Consider the following 21,543-nt stretch of genomic DNA (forward strand, 5'->3'; position numbering starts at 1 on the left):
GTCATGCTGTTTAATCAATCAGCTTCTTGATCTGCCACACCTGTCAGGTGATTTGATTAATTTTGCAAAGGAGAAATGCTCACTAACAGGGATGTAAACACATTTGTGAACACATCTCTGGGATGTGAAACCAACGCATTACATGTTGAATGTATGTTTTTGTTCAGTGTACATAGGTAGCCTATATTTCAGTTTCCATCTAGGTTCTACCTTGCTGAATAATCACAATAGCGGCCAGCATGATGACAATACCTACCAGAGGAAATTGGTTTATCTGACAGGACTGTGAGCCTCATGCTTTTCAGGATGGTGCTGAGATCCCATCTCAATAAGTGCCCTGCACTGGCTCAGCATTGAACAAAAAAAAAACATTTTACATTTTTTTTTATTTTTCCTTACAGAATTTGATCTCAATCAATATTAACCATACCTCTATCTATCTTCACCCGTTACACATTCAGAAACATTGAACCACACTGTATTTTGTTGTTGCTCTCACGCTAACGTGCGAGATCCAGCCCCCGACTACGCGGTCGCAATATGCCCCAACTTCCCCCCCTCCCCCGCGGACTGCCTGGTTTGAGATGAGTGGAAGATGTCGGTTTCGGGTCTGAAGGCCGAATTGAAGTTTTTGGAGTCAATTTTTGACCCAAATCACGAACGTTTCAGAATTATCGATTGGAAGCCCGATGAGCTTAGTTGTCAGTTTAATGTAACCGGTGAAAAACTGTTGATAATACATTGTAACATCACGGTAAGAAAGGAAACTAGCTAGCTAACGTAGCTAGTTAGCTAGTACAGGCACAGGGCGAGCGATAAACATGACGAATTTGGGATTTCTCAAGCCGAACACTGCGAAAACACAAATCAGCTAAGCTAGCTTTGTTTTTGGAGATCATTTAGCTAGCCACATAATATATAAATGTGTTGAGACTTTTCACTTAGTTTATACTCTTAATAAAAAGGGGCCATATGTCCAGGTATAGTTAGCTATGCTAGCTAACTCGTTAGAAAACAAGAAATAAGATCATATTTGTAAACGATACCGTTGGTTGTTATAAGCTAATGTTAGCTAGGAGGCTAATGCGTCTAAATAAAACAACTCAGAATGTCTTTTGCCACAAGGCCAATCTATTAAAATGTATCTATTTGTACCTTATTTTACTTATACAATTACTTGTCAAAAGGTAACGTGACCTGCGAACACGATTGCTGACTAATGGAGATAAAGAATAGTCCTGCGTATTAGCTAGCTAACTAAAAACCAGGACATAACGTTACAAGTCAGCGCTACTAGGTAGGTAGTGCGTGTTGCATATTTATCGATGCTTCTACATGTAAAATATCATTCCTTTATCCTGAAGTAGCTACAGTTCAGTCTTGTTCCATTAGAGCTTTAACAAGTAATGATGTTATCAATTGATCATCCCTCCCCTTCCAGGAGTCATACCCCTCTACACCTCCAATCTGGTTTGTTGACTCTGATGACCCAAGTCTGACAGAGGTGTTGGAGCGCCTGGAAGATGTCAGAAAAGGAACATCTTTGGTAAGACACTTTACCTGTGTGTGTGTAGACTGTGGTGTTTTCTTCCTTCATCTTCAACACTATGCTGTAGGATGGAGCTACTGCCTCTCATAGAAGGCATAGGCCCTAATATCACCTACAAAATTAGTTGATTGTAAAAAAAATATATATATATATATGTAAAAGGGTCCATCACACTATATATGCCTTTTACCCAAAGTGTGCCTTTTAACCCATACATTTTTACAGATGGGTGACCCCCAACTGGAATTGAACCCACAACCCTTGCAATTGTCAGTGACATTTCTTTTAAAAATTGTACCTTTATTTAACTAGGCAATTAATTTAAGAACAAATTCTTATTTAATACACCCCGGCCAAACCCTAAGCCGGACGACGCTGAGCTGCCCTATGGGACTCCCAATGACGTCCTGTTGTGATACAGCCTGGAATCGAACCAGTGTCTGTAGTGACGCCTCTAGCACTGAGATGCAGTGCCTTAGATTGCTACGCCACTCTGGAGCCATGCTCTACTGACTGAAGGCGTCCGCGTGCTTCTCATCCTAGAAACAGTTTGGAACAGTTTGCGTATGTATTACGACATTTTGTGATGTTTTTGTTAGTCTTGGTATTTGTCAAAGGGTTTTTGTTTTGTCTGTTCGTGCAAAACATTTCTCGAGGCAAGCTGAAGTCTACACCCCTTCGTCAGTGATTCGTCAACAGTAGGGATTCAGTGATTTGTTGGGATTCAGTGATTCGTCAACAGTAGGGATTCTTCAATGAAGTGTGTGTCACTCAAAGAGCAAATCGTTTTCATGTATATTTTTTCATTTGAAATTCAACCTTCATTTTTATTTAGCTAGTCAAGTCAGTTAAGAACTAATTCTTATTTACTATGATCGCCTACCTCGGGCCAAACCCTAACACGGACGACGCTGGGCCAATTGTGCTCCCCCCTATGGGACTCCCAATCACGTCCGGTTGTGATACAACCTGGAATCGAACCAGGGTCTGTAGTGACGCTACTACCACTGAGACGCCCCTCGGGAGCCCCTATACAGAAATACTGAACCAAACATCTTAGTTAGATGTAGGAAAAAGGAAACTGCACACTGCTCTTGATAGTATCACTGATATTTAATAAGCTTACGTATCGGTCGATACGTAAAGCTCATTAAAGATCAGTGATACTATCAAGAGCAGTGTGCGGTTTCCTTTTTCCTTCATCCTGTTTCAACTGTTGCCATGTGTAACAGTGTAGGTTCTGTCCCTCTCTTCGCCCCAACCTGGGCTCTAACCAGGGACCCTCTGCACACATCAACAACTGACACCCCACGAAGCATCGTTACCCATCGCGCCACAAAAGCCGCGGCCCTTGCAACGCAAGGGGAAACCCTACTTCAAGTCTCAGAGCGAGTGACGTCACTGATTGAAATGCTATTAGCGCGCACCACCGCTAACTAACTAGCCATTTCACATCGGTTACACATGCACATCTGAGCAATTTTATTGCAGGTGCGAGTGCCTTTAAATTTTTTTATCTTAGTTAGATGTCAAATTCCACGACTTACATCTCTGCAAAAACATCAAAATTAATGACACATTTCTTCAATTATCTGACTGTTTTGAGAAGGTGGATACTGGCTACGGCATCTCAAGATGGACAAACCGTACTATCGCTGCATTTTTCCCCTTGTTTTTCAAGTGAAGGTATTTAAGGGAGTATGCGAGCACACTCGTTCGGTCCTCAGCTAGGCGCCAGCTGAACCAAAGCTTGAGCCACATAGAACACTGACTGTAAGTCGCTCTGGCTCTTATGAAAATCTTAGTACCTCCCTCATAATTGGTTGATAAGTTACTGTAAAGCAGGGGTAGGCAACTAGGTCGGGGGCCGGAACATAAATATAATAATTTGTATACTGCAAATTGACCACAACTAAGCCCAAAAAGAGATTGTATTTTCAAATAAAAAGATTCCATACCTTGATTACATTAAGACACGATCACACACGGTGAGCATTTAAAGTATTGGGACAGTGACAATTTTTTTGTTGGTGGCACTGTAGTCCAGCACTTTGGATTTTAAATGATACAATGACTATGAGGTTAAAGTGCAGACTTTCAGCTTTAATTTGAGGGTATTTTCATCCATATCGTTTGAACCGTTTAGAAATTAAAGCACTTTTTGTTCATAGTCCCCCTCCCCCATTTTAGGGTACCAAAAGTATTGGGACAAATTTTATTGTGTATTAAAGTAGTGAAAAGTTTAGTATTTGGTCCCATATTCCTAACACACAATGATTACATCAAGCTTGTTACTCGACACACTGGTTGGATGCAGTTAGTTTGTTTTGGATGTTTCAGATCATTTTGTACCCAATATAAATTAATGCTAAATAATGTATTATGTCATTTTGGAGTCTCCTTTTATTCTAAATAACAATAGAACATGTTTCTAAACACTTCTACATAAATGTGGATGCTACCATGATTACGGATATTCCTGAACGAATCGTGGATAATGACGAGTGAGAAAGTTAGACGCACAAATATCATACCATCAAGACATGCTAACCTCTCACCATTACAATAACAGGGGAGGTTAGCATTTTATATCATAACCCCAAGACATGCTAACCTCTCACCATTACAATAACAGGGGAGGTTAGCATTTTATATCATAACCCCAAGACATGCTAACCTCTCACCATTACAATAACAGGGGTGGTTAGCATTATATATCATACCCCCAAGACATGCTAACCTCTCACCATTACAATAACAGGGGAGGTTAGCATTTTATATCATAACCCCAAGACATGCTAACCTCTCACCATTACAATAACAGGGGAGGTTAGCATTTTATATCATAACCCCAAGACATGCTAACCTCTCACCATTACAATAACAGGGGAGGTTAGCATTTTATATCATAACCCCAAGACATGCTAACCTCTCACCATTACAATAACAGGGGAGGTTAGCATTTTATATCATAACCCCAAGACATGCTAACCTCTCACCATTACAATAACAGGGGAGGTTAGCATTTTATATCATACCTCCAAGACATGCTAACCTCTCACCATTACAATAACAGGGGAGGTTAGCATTTTATATCATAACCCCAAGACATGCTAACCTCTCACCATTACAATAACAGGGGAGGTTAGCATTTTTATCATAACCCCAAGACATGCTAACCTCTCGCCATTACAATAACAGGGGAGGTTAGCATTTTTATCATAACCCCAAGACATGCTAACCTCTCGCCATTACATTAGTATTGGAGGTTAGTGTTTTGGGCCTCTTAGATATTTATGCCTCTGTAACTTTCTCACTCACAATTATTCACGATTCAATCCGGATTATCCGTAATCATTGTAGCAAGGTATGATATTTGTGCGTCTAACTTTCTCACTCATCATTATCCACGATTCGTTCAGGAATATCCGTAATTATGGTAGCACCCACATTAATGTAGAAGTGTTTAGAAACATTATATTCTTATTTACAGTAAAAGTGACTCCAAAATTACACAATACACGGTTCACCCGATATGGATGAAAATACCCTCAAATTAAAGCTGACTGATTGCACTTTAACCTCCATAGTCATTGTATCATTTCAAATCCAAAATGCTGGAGTATAGAGCCAAAACAACAAAAACATGTACTGTCCCAATGCTTTTCTCTTTTCTTTGTTATTCCTGGGAATACTTGGTCAACAGATTTCCTACATGAAACTCATTTTTGACTGAATTCCTTGTGTGTTTTTTTTTTGTGTCACGCTGCTCCAAAGAGAGACTGTTGAATGACAGTTGACCTGTTTTTTTTTGGTTTGTTTCCCCAGCTCCTGCAGCAGCTGAAGCGTCTCATCTGTGACCTATGTCGACTGTACAACCTGCCCCAGCACCCAGATGTTGAGATGCTAGATCAGCCCCTCCCTGCTGGGCCCATCAACCCAGAGCGCAAGGTAGGGCTCATTCTAGAATGAAATTCTATTTCTTTGGTAGGCCTGACAACCCCATTATAAATAGAATCTAGAACTGGTGGACTCTGATTCGAATCACGTTTTTAGGCTGACCCCCCCCACACACACACACACACACACACACACACACACACACACAGTTTGAAGTCAGCAAATATTCAGTTGGTTTGAGTCACATTATAAGTGGAAATAATGTTAGCCTCAAATGATTTATCAGACTAATCTAAATATTGTGACTCAAGGATGGGGACAGCCCTATCGCAAGGCAATAATCGCATTCCATACCAAAATTGATAGTCAGAAGGCATGCCTCGTCTTTAAACTCACAATCCATTTTTTGTCTTTCCTTTTCCTCTCTCTTTATAGCATGGACCAGCGGATGAAGTGACATCCGAGGAGGAGGAGGAGGAAGAAATGGGCGAGGTGTGTGTGTGTGTGTGTGTGTGTGTGTGTGTGTGTGTGTGTGTGTGTGTGTGTGTGTGTGTGTGTGTACCGGTTTTTGTGTGTGTGCATGTTTACCTACCTGTGTACAACGAACATTACATATAGAGATAATATCCACATTCATCTTAAACTTATTGTGCGTGTGCTGTATATAACTTATATTGTGTGTATGTATATGTAACCGATGTGAAATGGCTAAGTAGTTAGCGGTGGTGCGCGCTAATAGCGTTTCAATCGGTGACGTCACTCGCTCTGAGACTTGAAGTAGGGTTTCCCCTTGCGTTGCAAGGGCCGCGGCTTTTGTGGCGCGATGGGTAACGATGCTTCGTGGGGTGTCAGTTGTTGATGTGTGCAAGTGTCCCTGGTTCGAGCCCAGGTTGGGGCGAAGAGAGGGACGGAACCTACACTGTTACATATACTATATAAAACCTCTCTTGTGTGCAGGCCTTGAATTTAAGGGCGTCATCCCTGGGATGATGGGGAAAATATGTCTGGCACGGTTCAAAACAGACTCGGGGACAGTTCTGGGACGGTTCAAAACAGACTCGGGGACAGTTCTGGGACGATAGATCCTAAAGTCATACAACCACTCAACATAATTACAATGTTAAACAGTAATGAGGCGGATGCAATTGATCTGAACGTTTAGTTTAAAATGTTGATAAACATATTCACACGGCAGTAGGCTACGTGCAGATGTTCCAAAATGCAATTTGCGGTAACGCACCGTTCTAAAACGCCACTGCACATCCAAGCGGTTTCATGTGACTGAAAGGAAAGTTTGAAATTTAAAATGAGGGGAGATCTAAAGATGCAACAACTGGCATGGATTGCTAATATGACTAGGATTATCGTCAACTAGCATGGGTTGCTAATATGTCTAGGATTGTCGTCAATGACTTGGATTATCGTCAACTAGCATGGGATGCTAATATGACTAGGATTATCGTCAACTAGCATGGGTCGCTAATATGACTAGGATTATCGTCAACTAGCATGGGTCGCTAATATGACTAGGATTAGCGTCAACTAGCATGGGTCGCTAATATCACTCGGATTAGCATCAACTAGCATGGGTCGCTAATATGACTCAGATTAGCGTCAACTAGCATGGGTTGCTAATATGACTCGGATTAGCGTCAACTAGCATGGGTTGCTAATATGACTAAGATTGTGTCTTTGGCTGCTGGACAATGAAAGAAAGTTGATTTTAAAAACCAATAGAATATGAGAGAAAAGCTGTTTTCAATGTTTCTAAAATAATTCCCTCAACGTTTCTATGGTCCTATTTTGGTTAGACTACCTTAAAACGAGGTAAGACATGCCCCATAAAATGACATAAAACCTCCAGGTTTTAAACAATTACGTTTATGGTTAAATAGTTACAAAATACTGACTGCCTCCGCTCAGATTTCAAGGTGTGTGAGGTGTGCGTTGCGCAACAGGGACTTTCCGCTCTTGTGACCATTCGATCTGAACAAACCGTGCCTTGAGTGGCCTATGTCCAAAGTATCAAGCCTATAGACGTTAATGTTAATTATCCTACAATATATTTGTCAAACATGACTGGCGTTTTATTTATGTAATTAAAAGTATCGTTATAGATTGGCTACACTTTGACATATAGGCTAATTATTTATACTGAACAAAAATATAAACGCAACATGTAACAATTTCAAATCTTTTACTGAGTTACAGTTCATATAAGGAATTTAAATAAATTCATTAGGCCCTAATCTATTGATTTCACATAACTGGGAATACAGATATGCATCTGTTGGTCACATACCTTTAATAAAAAGTTGGGGCTTGGATCAGAAAACCAGTCAGTATCTGGTGTGATCACCATTTGCCTCATGCACATTTCCATCGCATAGAGTTGATCAGGCTGTTGATTGTGGCCTGTGTATGCAGGCCATGGAACAAGTTGGACATTTTCAGCTTCCAGGAATTGTTTACAGATTCTTGTGATATGGGGCCGTGCATTATCATGCTGAAACATGAGGTGATGGCAGCGGATGAAAGGCACGACAATGAGACTCAGGATCTCGTCACGGTATCTCTGTGCATTCACATTGCCATCGATAAAATGCAATTGTGTTCGTTGTCTGTAGCTTATGCCTGCCCAAACCATAACCCCACCGCCACCACTGGGCACTCTGTTCACAATGTTGGAGTCAGCAAACCGCTCACCCACATGACTCCATACGCTGTCTGCCATCTGCCGGGTACAGTAGAAACCGGGATTCATCCGTGAAGAGCACACTTCTCCAGTGTGCCAGTGGCCATCAAAGGTGAGCATTTGCCCACTGAAGTCGGTTACGACGCCAAACTACCGTAGGGTCAAGACCCTGGTGAGGACGACGAGTATGCAGATGAGCTTCCCTGAGACGCTTTCTGACAGTTTGTTCAAAACTTCTTTGGTTGTCCAAACCCACAGTTTCATCAGCTGTCCATGTGGCTGGTCTCAGACGATCCTGCAGGTGAAGAAACAGGATGTGGAGGTCCTGAGCTGTCGTGGTTACACGTGGTCTTCCGGTTCGGTTGGATGTACTGCCGAATTCTCAAACTGCTTATGGTAGAGAAATGAACAGCTCTGGTGGACATTGGTGCAGTCAGCATTCCAATTGCACGTTCCCTCCAAACTTGAGACATCTGTGGTGTTGTGTGACAAAACTGCACATTTTAGAGTGGCCCCAGCACAAGGTGCACTTGTGTAATGATCATGCTGTTTAATCAGCTTCTTGATATGCCACACCTGTCAGGTAGATGGATTATCTTGGCAAAGGAGAAATGTTCACTAACAGGGATGTAAACGCATTTTTGCACAATATCTGAAAGAAATACGTCTTTTTGTGCGTATGGATTTTGTTGGGGATCTTTTATTTCAGCTCATGAAAAATGGGACCAACATTTTACATGTTGAGTTTGTTTTTGTGCAAAATAGATTTCATATTATTCCAATGTTGCCTTTTTAGAGGCACATCTTTGTCTATTTGAATGTTCTAGAGTAGACCCATGTTGGCATATCAAAACATAACAAATATCTTTCTTAATTTGGGCCGGTTTATCTTCAGGTTGGGACGGTTGAAATGGCGCTATGGTAGGATTCTTGGATGGTGATGAAGAAAGTTAGCCTGGAGCCTTGTGTGTAATAGCATAACTCCAAATGTGATAACAGGGTTTGTGTTCAGCAGGACATTGAAGACCTGGACCACTATGAGATGAAAGAGGAGGAGCCTGTACATGGGAAGAAGTCAGAGGACGACGGGATTGAGAAGGTGATTACTGTGATACACGCCTCTTTCTCTCTCTCTCCCTCGCTCGCTCTCTGTCGGTCTCTCTCTCTCCCTCGCTCGCTCTCTGTCGGTCTCTCTCTCCCTCGCTCGCTCGCTCTCTGTCGGTCTCTCTCTCTCCCTCGCTCGCTCGCTCTCTGTCGGTCTCTCCCTCGCTCGCTCTCTGTCGGTCTCTCCCTCGCTCGCTCTCTGTCGGTCTCGCTCTCTCCCTCGCTCTCTGTCGGTCTCGCTCTCTCCCTCGCTCTCTGTCGGTCTCGCTCTCTCCCTCGCTCTCTGTCGGTCTCTCTCTCTCCCTCGCTCTCTGTCGGTCTCTCTCTCTCCCTCGCTCTCTGTCGGTCTCTCCCTCGCTCTCTGTCGGTCTCTCCCTCGCTCTCTGTCGGTCTCTCCCTCGCTCTCTGTCGGTCTCTCTCTCGCTCTCTGTCGGTCTCTCTCTCTCCCTCGCTCTCTGTCGGTCTCTCTCTCCCTCTCGCTCTAAGTGGGTCTCTCTCTCCCTCGCTCTCTGTCGGTCTCTCTCTCTCCCTCGCTCTCTGTCGGTCTCTCTCTCTCCCTCGCTCTCTGTCGGTCTCTCTCTCCCTCGCTCGCTCTCTCCCTCGCTCGCTCTCTCCCTCTCTCGGTCGCTCTCTCTCTCTGTCTCTCGCTCGCTCGCTCTCTCCCTCCCTCTTTCGCTCTCTGTCTCTCTCTCCCTCCCTCGCTCGCTCTCTGTCGGTCTCGCTCGCTCGCTCTCTGTCGGTCTTTCTCTCCCTCGCTCTCTGTCGGTCTCTCGCTCTCTGTCGGTCGCTCTCTCTCTCTCCCTCGCTCTCTGTCGGTCTCTCTGTATGTATCTACACTGAGCAAAAATATAAACCCGACATGCAACAATTTCAAAGATTTTATTGAGTTACAGTTCATATAAGGAAATCAGTCAAATAAAATAAATAAATTAGGCCCTAATCTATGGATTTCACATGACTGGGAATACAAATATGCATCTGTTGGTCAAAGATACCTTTAAAAAAAACAGGGACGTGATCAGAAAACCAGTCAGTATCTGGTGTGACCACCATTTGCCTCATGCAGTGCGACACATCTCCTTCACATAGAGTTGATCAGGCTGTTGATTGTGGCCTGTGGAATGTTGTCCCCCACTCCTCTTCAATGGCTGAGCGAAGTTGCTGGATATTGGCGGGAACTGGAACACGCTGTCGTACACGTTGATCCAGAGCATCCCAAACATGCTCAATGGGTGACATGTCTGGTGAGGATGCAGGCCATGGAAGAGCTGGGACATTTTCAGCTTCCAGGAATTGTGTACAGATCCTTGCGACATGGGGCCGTGCATTATCATGCTGAAACATGATGGCAGCGAATGAATGGAACGAAAATGGGCCTAAGGATTTCGTCATGGTATCTCGGGCATTCAAATTGCCATTGATAAAATGCAATTGTGTTCATTGTCCGTAGATTATGCTTGCCCATACCATAACCCCACCACCACCATGGGGCAATCTGTTCACAACGTAGACATCAGCAAACCGCTCGCCCACATGACTCCCTACACGCTGTCTGCCATCTGCCGGGTACAGTAGAAACCGGGATTCATCCGTGGAGAGCACACTAGTGGCCATCGAAGGTGAGCATTTGCCCACTGAAGTCTGTAACAGCGACAAACTGCAGTCAGGTCAAGACCCTGGTCAGGATGATGAGCACGCAGATGAGCTTCCCTGAGACGGTTTCTGACAGTTTGTGCAGAAAGGTTTCCACTAGTTACCACAACCACAGTCAAAATTGGCTATAAAGTAAAAAAATATATGAAAATAAGGTTAGGTTTAGGATTTGATCCTGAGTCGCTTTACCACAGATATATCCTCCAATCACAAAGGTTATGTAAATATTGGAACTTTTCTTTCTCCACAGATCGTGTTGGTGTCTGGTTACTAAGCAACCATTTTTTAGTTTTTCCAGACAAAACAACTGTCAACAGTTGGTAGTACGCCTCCACATTTTCACCCCTAAAATATGGCAATTCCAACCACAAAACATCTTAAGGCTCAAAATACAACACCTTGCCTACCTAACGGCTAAATGTTTTTTGTTTTTGACTTTGTTAAAAAATCGTATTCTACTTTCGAAGCTCCTCCGCATGTTGTCATGGGAAAAATATGAATGTTATTTCCAACAACCAATGAGCAGCTCCTCTGGAAATCATCAGTAATTGTGAAAGTAAGCGTTACATTGTACTGCCTACACTTTGCTGTATTTTACAACTTTTTACTATTGTTTTGCTGTCTTTAATTGAGCTATTTGTCAACATTTTGTTTTTATCTTTCTAACTTTTTATTATTTTAAATGAAGCACTTCCTACTGCATTTTGTACAAAATGTGCTGTATAAATAAAGTTGAATGTGATTTGATTTGAAGGAGAACCTGGCCATCCTAGAGAAGATCCGTAAGAACCAGAGGCAGGACCACTTGAACGTAAGTGCTCATTCGGTAAGGCGCCTTCCTTATTTTTCATTGGGGGGGAAATGGGGACATTTCCACCGTTTTTTTATAGTCTCTTGTCTTGCTCTAAGGTACCCTGGTTCTGATCCGTGTTGTGATGCCTGTTTCAGGGTGCCGTTTCTGGTTCAGTTCAGGCGTCTGATCGTCTCATGAAGGAACTCAGGGAGATCTACAGATCACAGAGTTACAAGACAGGTGAGAGATCGACAGGTGAGAGATCGACAGGTGAGAGATCGACAGGTCAGAGTTACAAGACAGGTGAGAGATCGACCGGTCAGAGTTACAGGACAGGTGAGAGATCGACAGGTCAGAGATCGACAGGTGAGAGATCGACAGGTCAGAGTTACAGGACAGGTGAGAGATCGACAGGTGAGAGATCGACAGGTGAGAGATCGACAGGTCAGAGTTACAAGACTGGTGAGAGATCGACAGGTCAGAGTTACAAGACAGGTGAGAGATCGACAGGTGAGAGATCGACAGGTCAGAGTTACAAGACAGGTGAGTGTTGGCCTGGCTCAGCACCCCATTGGCCCTAACCCTTTTCAGTGATTGTAGATCTGATGATGATAACATGTTGATTTAACAGTGATGTTCACCTGTATATCTTGTTATTCATTTCCAGGTATTTATTCAGTGGAGCTAGTCAATGACAGCCTTTATGAATGGCACGTCAAAATAAGAACGTAAGTATTTAAATCCAGGTATTATTTCATAGAGCTGTGGTAGCTTCCTTTGTTTCCTAGCTGTCTAAGTCTGGATAATATAGTGTAATCATTCTGTCGGTATTTTACAGGGTAGACCCAGATAGTCCGTTACATAGTGATTTACAGGTTCTGAAGGAGAAGGAAAGGGTGGACTACATTCTGCTCAGTTTCTCATATAAAGTGAGTTTTATTCATTGATTTAGATTTTTTTAAATAAATGAATTGGTTTTTATGAGGTGGGAAAGAGGTTTTGCTATGATAAAGATGTTTTCTTGTTTGACTCATGCAGGATAACTTTCCTTTTGATCCACCGTTCGTACGGGTCGTCTCTCCTGTGCTGTCCGGAGGGTGAGTGCTGCTCAGTGAAGTCTGGATGGACTTACGCTTCTGTTTTTACCCTAGAGTAGTCTGTCTGTCCTTCTCATCATGTCCCTGAACGTGATCTAGAGTAGTCTGTCTGTCCTTCTCATCATGTCCCTGAACGTGATCTAGAGCAGTCTGTCTGTCCTTCTCATCATGTCCCTGAACGTGATCTAGAGTAGTCTGTCTGTCCTTCTCATCATGTCCCTGAACGTGATCTAGAGCAGTCTGTCTGTCCTTCTCATCATGTCCCCGAACGTGATCTAGAGCAGTCTGTCTGTCCTTCTCATCATGTCCCCGAACGTGATCTAGAGCAGTCTGTCTGTCCTTCTCATCATGTCCCTGAACGTGATCTAGAGCAGTCTGTCTGTCCTTCTCATCATGTCCCTGAACGTGATCTAGAGCAGTCTGTCTGTCCTTCTCATCATGTCCCTGAACGTGATCTAGAGCAGTCTGTCTGTCCTTCTCATCATGTCCCTGAACGTGATCTAGAGCAGTCTGTCTGTCCTTCTCATCATGTCCCTGAACGTGATCTAGAGCAGTCTGTCTGTCCTTCTCATCATGTCCCTGAACGTGATCTAGAGTAGTCTGTCTGTCCTTCTCATCATGTCCCTGAATGTGATCTAGAGCAGTCTGTCTGTCCTTCTCATCATGTCCCTGAACGTGATCTAGAGCAGTCTGTCTGTCCTTCTCATCATGTCCCTGAACGTGATCTAGAGCAGTCTGTCTGTCCTTCTCATCATGTCCCTGAACGTGACCTAGAGTAGTCTGTCTGTCCTTCTCATCATGTCCCTGAACGTGATCTAGAGCAGTCTGTCTGTCCTTCTCATCATGTCCCTGAACGTGATCTAGAGCAGTCTGTCTGTCCTTCTCATCATGTCCCTGAACGTGATCTAGAGTAGTCTGTCTGTCCTTCTCATCATGTCCCTGAACGTGATCTAGAGCAGTCTGTCTGTCCTTCTCATCATGTCCCTGAACGTGATCTAGAGCAGTCTGTCTGTCCTTCTCATCATGTCCCTGAACGTGATCTAGAGCAGTCTGTCTGTCCTTCTCATCATGTCCCTGAACGTGATCTAGAGCAGTCTGTCTGTCCTTCTCATCATGTCCCTGAACGTGATCTAGAGCAGTCTGTCTGTCCTTCTCATCATGTCCCTGAACGTGATCTAGAGCAGTCTGTCTGTCCTTCTCATCATGTCCCTGAACGTGATCTAGAGCAGTCTGTCTGTCCTTCTCATCATGTCCCTGAACGTGATCTAGAGCAGTCTGTCTGTCCTTCTCATCATACATTAGCTTCTGCTAAATGACTAAAATTAGATGGGCCAAATTATTTTCTGGTTTGTTAACCAGTCTTGGTACTTCTCTGTCCTGTATTTCAGGTACGTTCTTGGCGGAGGGGCTTTATGTATGGAGCTTCTCACAAAACAGGTCTGGATTTGAATACTATTCACACAATGTTTATCCCTCTTTGCTCAATTGTCTTTAAAAAAAAATGTATATATTTTTTTAGTCTGTTCTCCTCCTCATCTCCTCTCCTTCATTGCCAACTGATCTGACGAGGTTTTCAGACAGCCCAATTAGTATTTCCTTGTGTTGTTCCAGGGCTGGAGCAGTGCCTATTCCATTGAGTCCGTCATCATGCAGATCAATGCGACCTTAGTCAAAGGAAAAGCCAGGGTGCAGTTCGGAGCCAATAAGGTAAAACAACTGTAACCGTTGGGAAACATTTAGATATTTTGTCACACCATGTGAGGTTGTTGAAGATGAATCTAATTTGTATTTTCAATAATGTTCTTCTAGAATCAGTACAGTCTTGCCAGGGCTCAACAGTCATACAAATCCCTGGTGCAGATTCACGAAAAGAATGGTAAGTTATCCTCGTTGAACTATCGATCCATATAAACATGAATGAAACCTTGAATGATTTTCTATAGATGACGATGATGATTATACAAATCCGTGGTTGTTATGGCAACCTTGTGTGTTATTTTTTTCTTCTTCTTCAGGCTGGTACACACCTCCTAAAGAAGACGGTTAAAGAGGTCACTCCTCATTCTCCCTGGGAACATAATGTATTTTGGGTCAAAAACAATATATTTTAATTTCTTTTGAAACTATTTTCTCCCTTCTGACTTATTGGGAGTTATATCATCTTTCTTGTGGAAACCAACTGGCAAATTCTTCCGTCTGGCCTGTTGTCAGCTCAGTAGACCAGTATCTCCTCTCTGCCTGGCCCAACAACGGGCTAGACTGTCTCTACTCCCTCCTCCCTCCTGTATCACCCCACTGCCCCCTTAACACTTCACCTGAGGAGAATGTCTGTTATAACTGAGGGGCTCGTTGGTCCTCCTGCATCACTCCACTGCTCCCTTAACACTTCACCTCAGGAGAATGTCTGTTATAACTGAGGGGCTCGTTGGTCCTCCTGCATCACTCCACTGCTCCCTTCACCTGAGCAGAACGTCTGTTATAACTGAGGGGCTCGTTGGTCCTCCTGCATCACTCCACTGCCCCCTTCACCTGAGGAGAATGTCTGTTATAACTGAGGGGCTCGGCGGTCCTCCTGCATCACTCCACTGCCCCCTTCACCTGAGCAGAACGTCTGTTATAACTGAGGGGCTCGTTGGTCCTCCTGCATCACTCCACTGCCCCCTTAACACTTCACCTGAGCAGAACGTCTGTTATAACTGAGGGGCTCGGCGGTCCTCCTGCATCTTTTATACATGCACATCATCTTTTCACATTTTGTTTTCCCTTCTCTCTCTCTCTCAATGTGGAGAACAGCTTTTTGTTCTTCCATACATGCGCTGGTTTTGACGACGTGGGCTCGACTACCGGGTCATCTTGATCAGTTCCTCCTCGGTGAGAGAACCTACCTACTGTACAGCAGACAGGTCTGACTAGAGCCGGTTTGTTCGTATCCACAACCACCACCACCTGTTTTTAGTGTGAAGCTGTACGCTCTTACAGCCAGCCACAGCATTGGCAGTGGGATTTGAACTGAAACCTCTCTGTGGTGACAGTTGGATTTTTAAAGCGACAGATGGAGGATCACTTAAGATGTTTCAGTGATGTCATCTTTAGTGACGCTGCTTCTTTTTCTCCTCTGACTTTGTGTAATATTTACTGGTACAAAATGCAGACGTTGTTTAAAAGAAATAGTATATGCTTAAATGTATTGTTATTCTGCTTGCTGGTTTCTTTTCTTTTTTCCTTTTTTAAATGTCCCAGCAGTAACATCATGTGCCAGATTGGTGACAAAATGGTTGGTGACTAGGATGCAGGAAGGGGTCTCCCAAATGACACCCTACTACCTAGATAGTGCACTCTTTTTCACCTTTTTTTTCCTGATAAACGGGTTGGTCCAAAAAATACTGCACGACGTAGGAAATTAGTTGCCATTTTGGGATGAAATCTACCACTGCGTATTATCACCCTTCTGTCCTGTAGGATGCGACTGTTGATCCTCAGTTACATCACACCTGAACATGTTTTTTTTAGACTGGTTAACTGAGCTAGCTCCACCAAGCGCCTGTCATGTCATGACCACTGTTGTGTTCTATTTAAGGGGATCACGTAGAGGATGGCCTGGTTTCAGATCTCCTGGGGTTGGTCTGTACCCAGATGTTCATACCGTTTCTGTACCGTACCGAGATATGCGGTATTACCGAATGTGCACAGAAGTTGGCTCTATTTTTATGCACGAAACAATTTAGGTAACGGGGGGCTCTTGATCCAGGAAGGGATTGAACCAAGAAGCTTGGTCTTAACATCTAGACACTTAGCTAGCATGTTAACAAACCACGTACATAGCTGGAGCCCTGAGCTGGATATCATTGATTTAACACATCTTAGATTTCTTATAATTATACTTCATTTAAAGTTATAGGCAGTGGCATAGCACTCATTCCCATAACCCCCCCCCCCCCCAAAAAAAACCCTCAATTCTAAATCATACCGTCCATATTTCAAAATACCCCGGTATAAATTGTATATATCGCCCAAGCCTATTTATTGTCTTCTAATGACCATAGGACTGGGCAAGGCGGCACACATCGACCTGGGACCAACCAGGCTGGAGCATAGCATGCAAGGCTACCACGGCACAACACAGTTACCGTAGCCAGCTACATTACCAGCTACTTACCATAGTCGGTTACATTACCAATTAGTTACATTACCAGTTAGTTACCATAGGCAGCTTCATTACCTGTTAGTTACCATAGGCAGCTTCATTACCAGTTAGTTACCATAGGCAGCTTCATTACCAGTTAGTTACCATAGGCAGCTTCATTACCAGCTAGTTACCATAGGCAGCTTCATTACCAGCTAGTTACCATAGGCAGCTTCATTACCAGCTAGTTACCATAGGCAGCTTCATTACCAGCTAGTTACCATAGGCAGTTACATTACCAGCTAGTTACCATAGTTGCATTACCAGCTAGTTACCGTAGTTGCATTACCAGCTAGTTACCATAACTAAATCACCAGTTAGTTACCTTAGTTGGCTTTAACTGGAGACTGAAGGGTTGTGAGTCTTAAATAGTTGTATGTTTTCAATAGATCATATTTTGTGTTATTAAAGGACAAAGTGTTTTCATTGAGCTATTATACTAGTATACCAGTAGTGAGTTTTATTGGGTGATATATTCTATAGCTACCTAAATTGAAACGCAGTTAACTATACTGAACAAAAATATAAATGTAACACTTTAAATGATTTTACTGAGTTACAGTTCATATAAGGAAATCAGTCAATTGAAATACTTTAATTAGTCCCTAATCTATGGATTTCACATGACTTGGCATGGGCCAGCCATGGAAAGGGCCTGGGAGGGCATAGGCCCACCCACTTGGGAACCAGGCCCACCCCCAGCCAATCAGAATTAGTTTTTCCCCTAAAGGGGTTTTATTACAGACAGAAATACTCCTCAGTTTCATCAGCTGTCCGGGTGACTGGTCTCAGACGATCCCGCAGGTGAAGAAGTCAGATGTAGAGGGGGGCTGGCGTGGTTACACGTGGTCTGCGGTTGTGAGGCTGGTTGGACGTACTGCCAAATTCTCTAACACGAAGTTGGAGGTCGGCTTATGGTAAAAAAATGAACATTCAATTCTCTGCCAAAAGCTCAGCTGGACAATCCTTGCTGTCAGCATGCCAATTGCACACTCCCTCAACTTGAGACATCTGTGGCATTGTGTTGTGAATAAACTGCACATTTTAGTGGCCTTTTATTGTCCCTCGTACAAGGTGCAGCTGCGTAATGATCATGCCATGTAATCAACTTCTTCATGTGCCACACCTGTCTGGTGGATGAGTTATTTTGGCAAAGGAGAAATGCTCACTAACAAGGATGTAAACAATTTTCTGAACAAAATATGAGAGAAATAAGCTTTTTGTGCGTATGGAAAATTTAGTGGATCTTTAATTTCAGCTCTCCCGACCTGGTAAAATAATGTCTTATGTACGTCCTAAATTGCACCCTATCGCTCCTGATATAGCTATGGTCTAAATTAGTGCACTATATAGGGAATAGGGTTCTATAGGGCCCTGGTCTAATGTAGTGCACTATATAGGGAATAGGGTTCCATTTGGGATGCTAACCTAGAATACCAAACCTGGTTGACCATTTGTCTATACATACTGAATAGAGTAGTTCTGCGTTTTTCCACCTTGTATACCAAGAATATGTTTGGCTAAATATCTATTTTTGAGGTGTACTAATAAGGATTACTGTATGATGGAAGTATAAATTGCTCTCTGAAATGTGGAAGTTTTGTAACGCTGTTATTTACCCTGTTTTGTTTAGCGTTTTCAACATGCAATGTCACACATGTGCAGTGCTACTATAATATGTCTCCCAATTGGCACCCTAGTCCCTATATAGTGCACTACTTTTGTCCAAGGCTCATAGTCCACTATATAGGGAATAGGGTGCCATCTGAAACACTGCTAGGGTCTTATCTGCATGTCCACCTCCATGCTTTTGGCTTGTATCAGAAACATGGGTATCTGCTGGTCTTTGATGTCTTTAGCCCCGAAATACATATATCTAGGCTAGGCTACTATGGGTTTTTATTTCTGAGTGCGAGAGGAGGAGTCTTTAAATATATCTTGTCTGTAATGGTAAGTATATTTTTTGCACAAAATGGCAAGGATGTGCCTCAGAAGTCAATACACCTAAACTTAACAAATCAAGTGTTTTTTTTTTTTAGGACCACACCTTTTCTGAATCAGAGGAAAATCTGTCTTTCTAGATGTAATTATTATGTCCCTTTTTTTTTAATTGTTCAATTGATACCAGTCTGAATCATCCAGGCTCCCACTTATGGAGAAAGGTGGAGAATGGTGGAGAATGGCGACGCAGCCACGGGTTGTTTTGAATGTCTAGGGGTCGACGGGGAAGAAGGGGATGTTTAGTAGTACATCTACTTGGCCTCAGTATGACCAAGATTACGTCCCAAATGGTACCCTTTTATTCCCTAAATAGTGCACTACTTTTGACCAGGACCTATAGGGCTGTGGTCTAAAGGTAGTGCCCCTTACATAGGGAATCCGGTACCGTTTGGAATGTAGTCAAAGCCGTGGTCCGTTACTTCTGCACAGAATTGATGTCTAGTGTAGGCTTATGGTGTGATTCCCCTTTTCTTTTTTAAGAGTAACTTAGTTCAGCTCAGAACTTTTCTCTCACGTTTATGTAACTGCTTCCCACTTGATACCCAGGCCCTGTCCCAAAAAAACAAGCCCTAGCCCTCCCTGCACCTACCGGTGGGATCCGAGGCTGTATGTAATCAAGTGTCTCAGAGTGTGAGTCTTGATCAAGGATGATTTCTCTTCACAGATAATTATGAATATGACATTTTTTTACATTTTAGTCATTTAGCAGACACTCTTATCCAGAGCGACTTACAGTAGTGAATGCATACATTTCATACATTTTTGTATTATTTTCTTTTCCCCCCCGTACTGGTCCCCCATGGGAATCGAACCCACAACCCTAGCGTTGCAAACACCATGCTCTACCAACTGAGCCACACGGGACCACAATAAATAAAAATAAATAAAATAAAAATGACGACACGGACAAGGAGGGATCAGATCCTAGATCAGATCCCCATACTCTGAGACGCTTGATACTTACGGACTCTGATACACAAATTTGATAAGTTTAAGCAATATGCTCTGATAGGGGCTAAGTGAATATATCGCCACATTTATTACACGTGTCCAATCTTCTCAGATCTCCACAAGTGTCTGGGGGAAGGGGTAGGTAAAGAGGGGCTAGGGGTTGATTCTGGACATGGCCCAAATCTCTGGACAGAGGTGGAGGGCGGGGTATAGGAGCTCATTCACTTTGGGTAGAGTCAGTTCAGTCATTCATTCTGTGATTTTTAAATAGGTTTGCACGTTTCTCTGTAACTGGACAGTGTTTTTGATAAAAGGTTAATCTGTCTTCTCTATCTAGACTAATTGTAGAATCATTTTCTGGTCGTCAACAAATGGTTGGACAGATTGTCAAGTTTTGCACCGTTGGCATGCTTTGTTTTTTTGGTTTTCAAGGGACATTTTGACCATGTACAGTAATTTGTAAACTTGCATCAAGTTTATGAATAAAGAATTTTAAGATTATTTGTTCGGTGATTTATTACTTCATTTGTCACTTGGCAACCGAAGGCTTCAGTCAGGGTTGGAGATTGGGGCTTGAAGTCGTCATGACAATTTTGTTTGCGGGGGTTTGCTTATAGTATTCCTTCACAGCCAAATGTTTTACAGCTTGTGCTCAAGCAGCAGCTCACAATAATACAGTGTGTATTTTGTAAATTAGGGCTATAGATTAACACACAGATGCCATTTGGGATAGATGTAAATGTTTCCCCAATCTTCTCTGATAGGGTGAAAACTAAATTGTTCACCCGCTTGGGTCCCCAGGACCAGAAACACTGAGATGGATTTAACATCCAGACACGGCAATGAATGCTGGGTAAGAGCGACGACAATGAGTGCACCTATTAAGGAAAGTAAATGGTTAAAATCGAAAAGGAACAAGGGATAGCTTGCTAGTTGTCAATTAATTGGTTCTGAGTGTCTATAGTACTCAGACATATGGGACTGTCAGTCTTCTATCATACCAACTCATTGTCATGCCAAACTGATCTTAGAATATTGCAAAAGCACAAATTGATCTGTGACCAGGCTATTGTGGGAGAATCTCGGTGGATAAAAGGCCATTTTACTAGGCAGCAAGTATAATCCAAATATGACAGTAAGAGGGACGGCCTGTATGATGCATAAAAACACTTTACTAAACTCTATACGAAAGTAGGAGCCGATAATTTGCTTTGGTTGCAAATGTATTATTATTTTTTGTGTCATAATAAATGCTGCCTTTTGTAATTTATGCTACTAGATTTAACAACATATGATCAATCAGTTGGTTGTGTGATGCCTCATTGTTGGGTTTCTGCCATATTCCTTCTCATTCTAGCCTCATTATTGATGGCCGGGTAATGACAATGTCTATTTTATTTAGTATGTAGCTAGTATAATTGAGTTTTGCATAAAAAAAAAAAAGTGCTTTGTTTAATTTGTAAGTGATAATGTCACCCAAAATGTATTGCTCTGCAGGAATAAATCCATTCTGGATTAGAATGACCGATACTCACATTCCGATGCAACCCCAGAACTGTCAGGTCAGTGAATATGAACTGGTCCCTTGCGGCAAAAAGAACCCATCTCTAAGTGTCT

General features: G+C 42.8%; 1 protein-coding gene across 11 annotated transcripts; it reads left to right on the top strand.

Moving 5' to 3' along the window:
* Positions 1-544: 544 nt before the first annotated feature.
* LOC123724522 (ubiquitin-conjugating enzyme E2 Q2) lies at positions 545-20,427 on the top strand. 11 transcript variants are annotated; one of them, XM_045688545.1, is made up of 14 exons: positions 545-754; positions 1,442-1,546; positions 5,378-5,500; positions 5,885-5,941; positions 9,157-9,243; positions 11,656-11,727; positions 11,850-11,997; positions 12,362-12,422; positions 12,533-12,623; positions 12,733-12,791; positions 14,180-14,228; positions 14,403-14,498; positions 14,601-14,667; positions 14,807-20,427. In XM_045688545.1, the coding sequence occupies exons 1-14, from the start codon at positions 596-598 to the stop codon at positions 14,836-14,838; spliced, it is 1,206 nt and encodes a 401-aa protein (XP_045544501.1). In that variant the 5' UTR covers positions 545-595; the 3' UTR covers positions 14,839-20,427. The 11 variants fall into 11 exon arrangements, 10 of the variants coding, with proteins under 10 accessions (XP_045544501.1, XP_045544505.1, XP_045544506.1 ...); XM_045688549.1 differs by having other exon boundaries at positions 11,850-11,949; XM_045688550.1 differs by having other exon boundaries at positions 11,850-11,934.
* The last annotated feature ends 1,116 nt before the right edge of the window (positions 20,428-21,543 follow it).

This window comes from Salmo salar, chromosome ssa10 (genome assembly GCF_905237065.1).
Source record: "Salmo salar chromosome ssa10, Ssal_v3.1, whole genome shotgun sequence".
Taxonomy (NCBI): domain Eukaryota; kingdom Metazoa; phylum Chordata; class Actinopteri; order Salmoniformes; family Salmonidae; genus Salmo; species Salmo salar.

Coding starts and splice junctions, on each gene's coding strand:
- LOC123724522 (XM_045688545.1), top strand. CDS start 596: ATGTCGGTTTCGGGTCTGAAGGCCGAATTGAAGTTTTTGGAGTCAATT. Junction 12,624..12,732: donor TGCTCAGTTTCTCATATAAA/GTGAGTTTTATT, acceptor TGACTCATGCAG/GATAACTTTCCTTTTGATCC. Junction 14,229..14,402: donor TGGAGCTTCTCACAAAACAG/GTCTGGATTTGA, acceptor GTGTTGTTCCAG/GGCTGGAGCAGTGCCTATTC.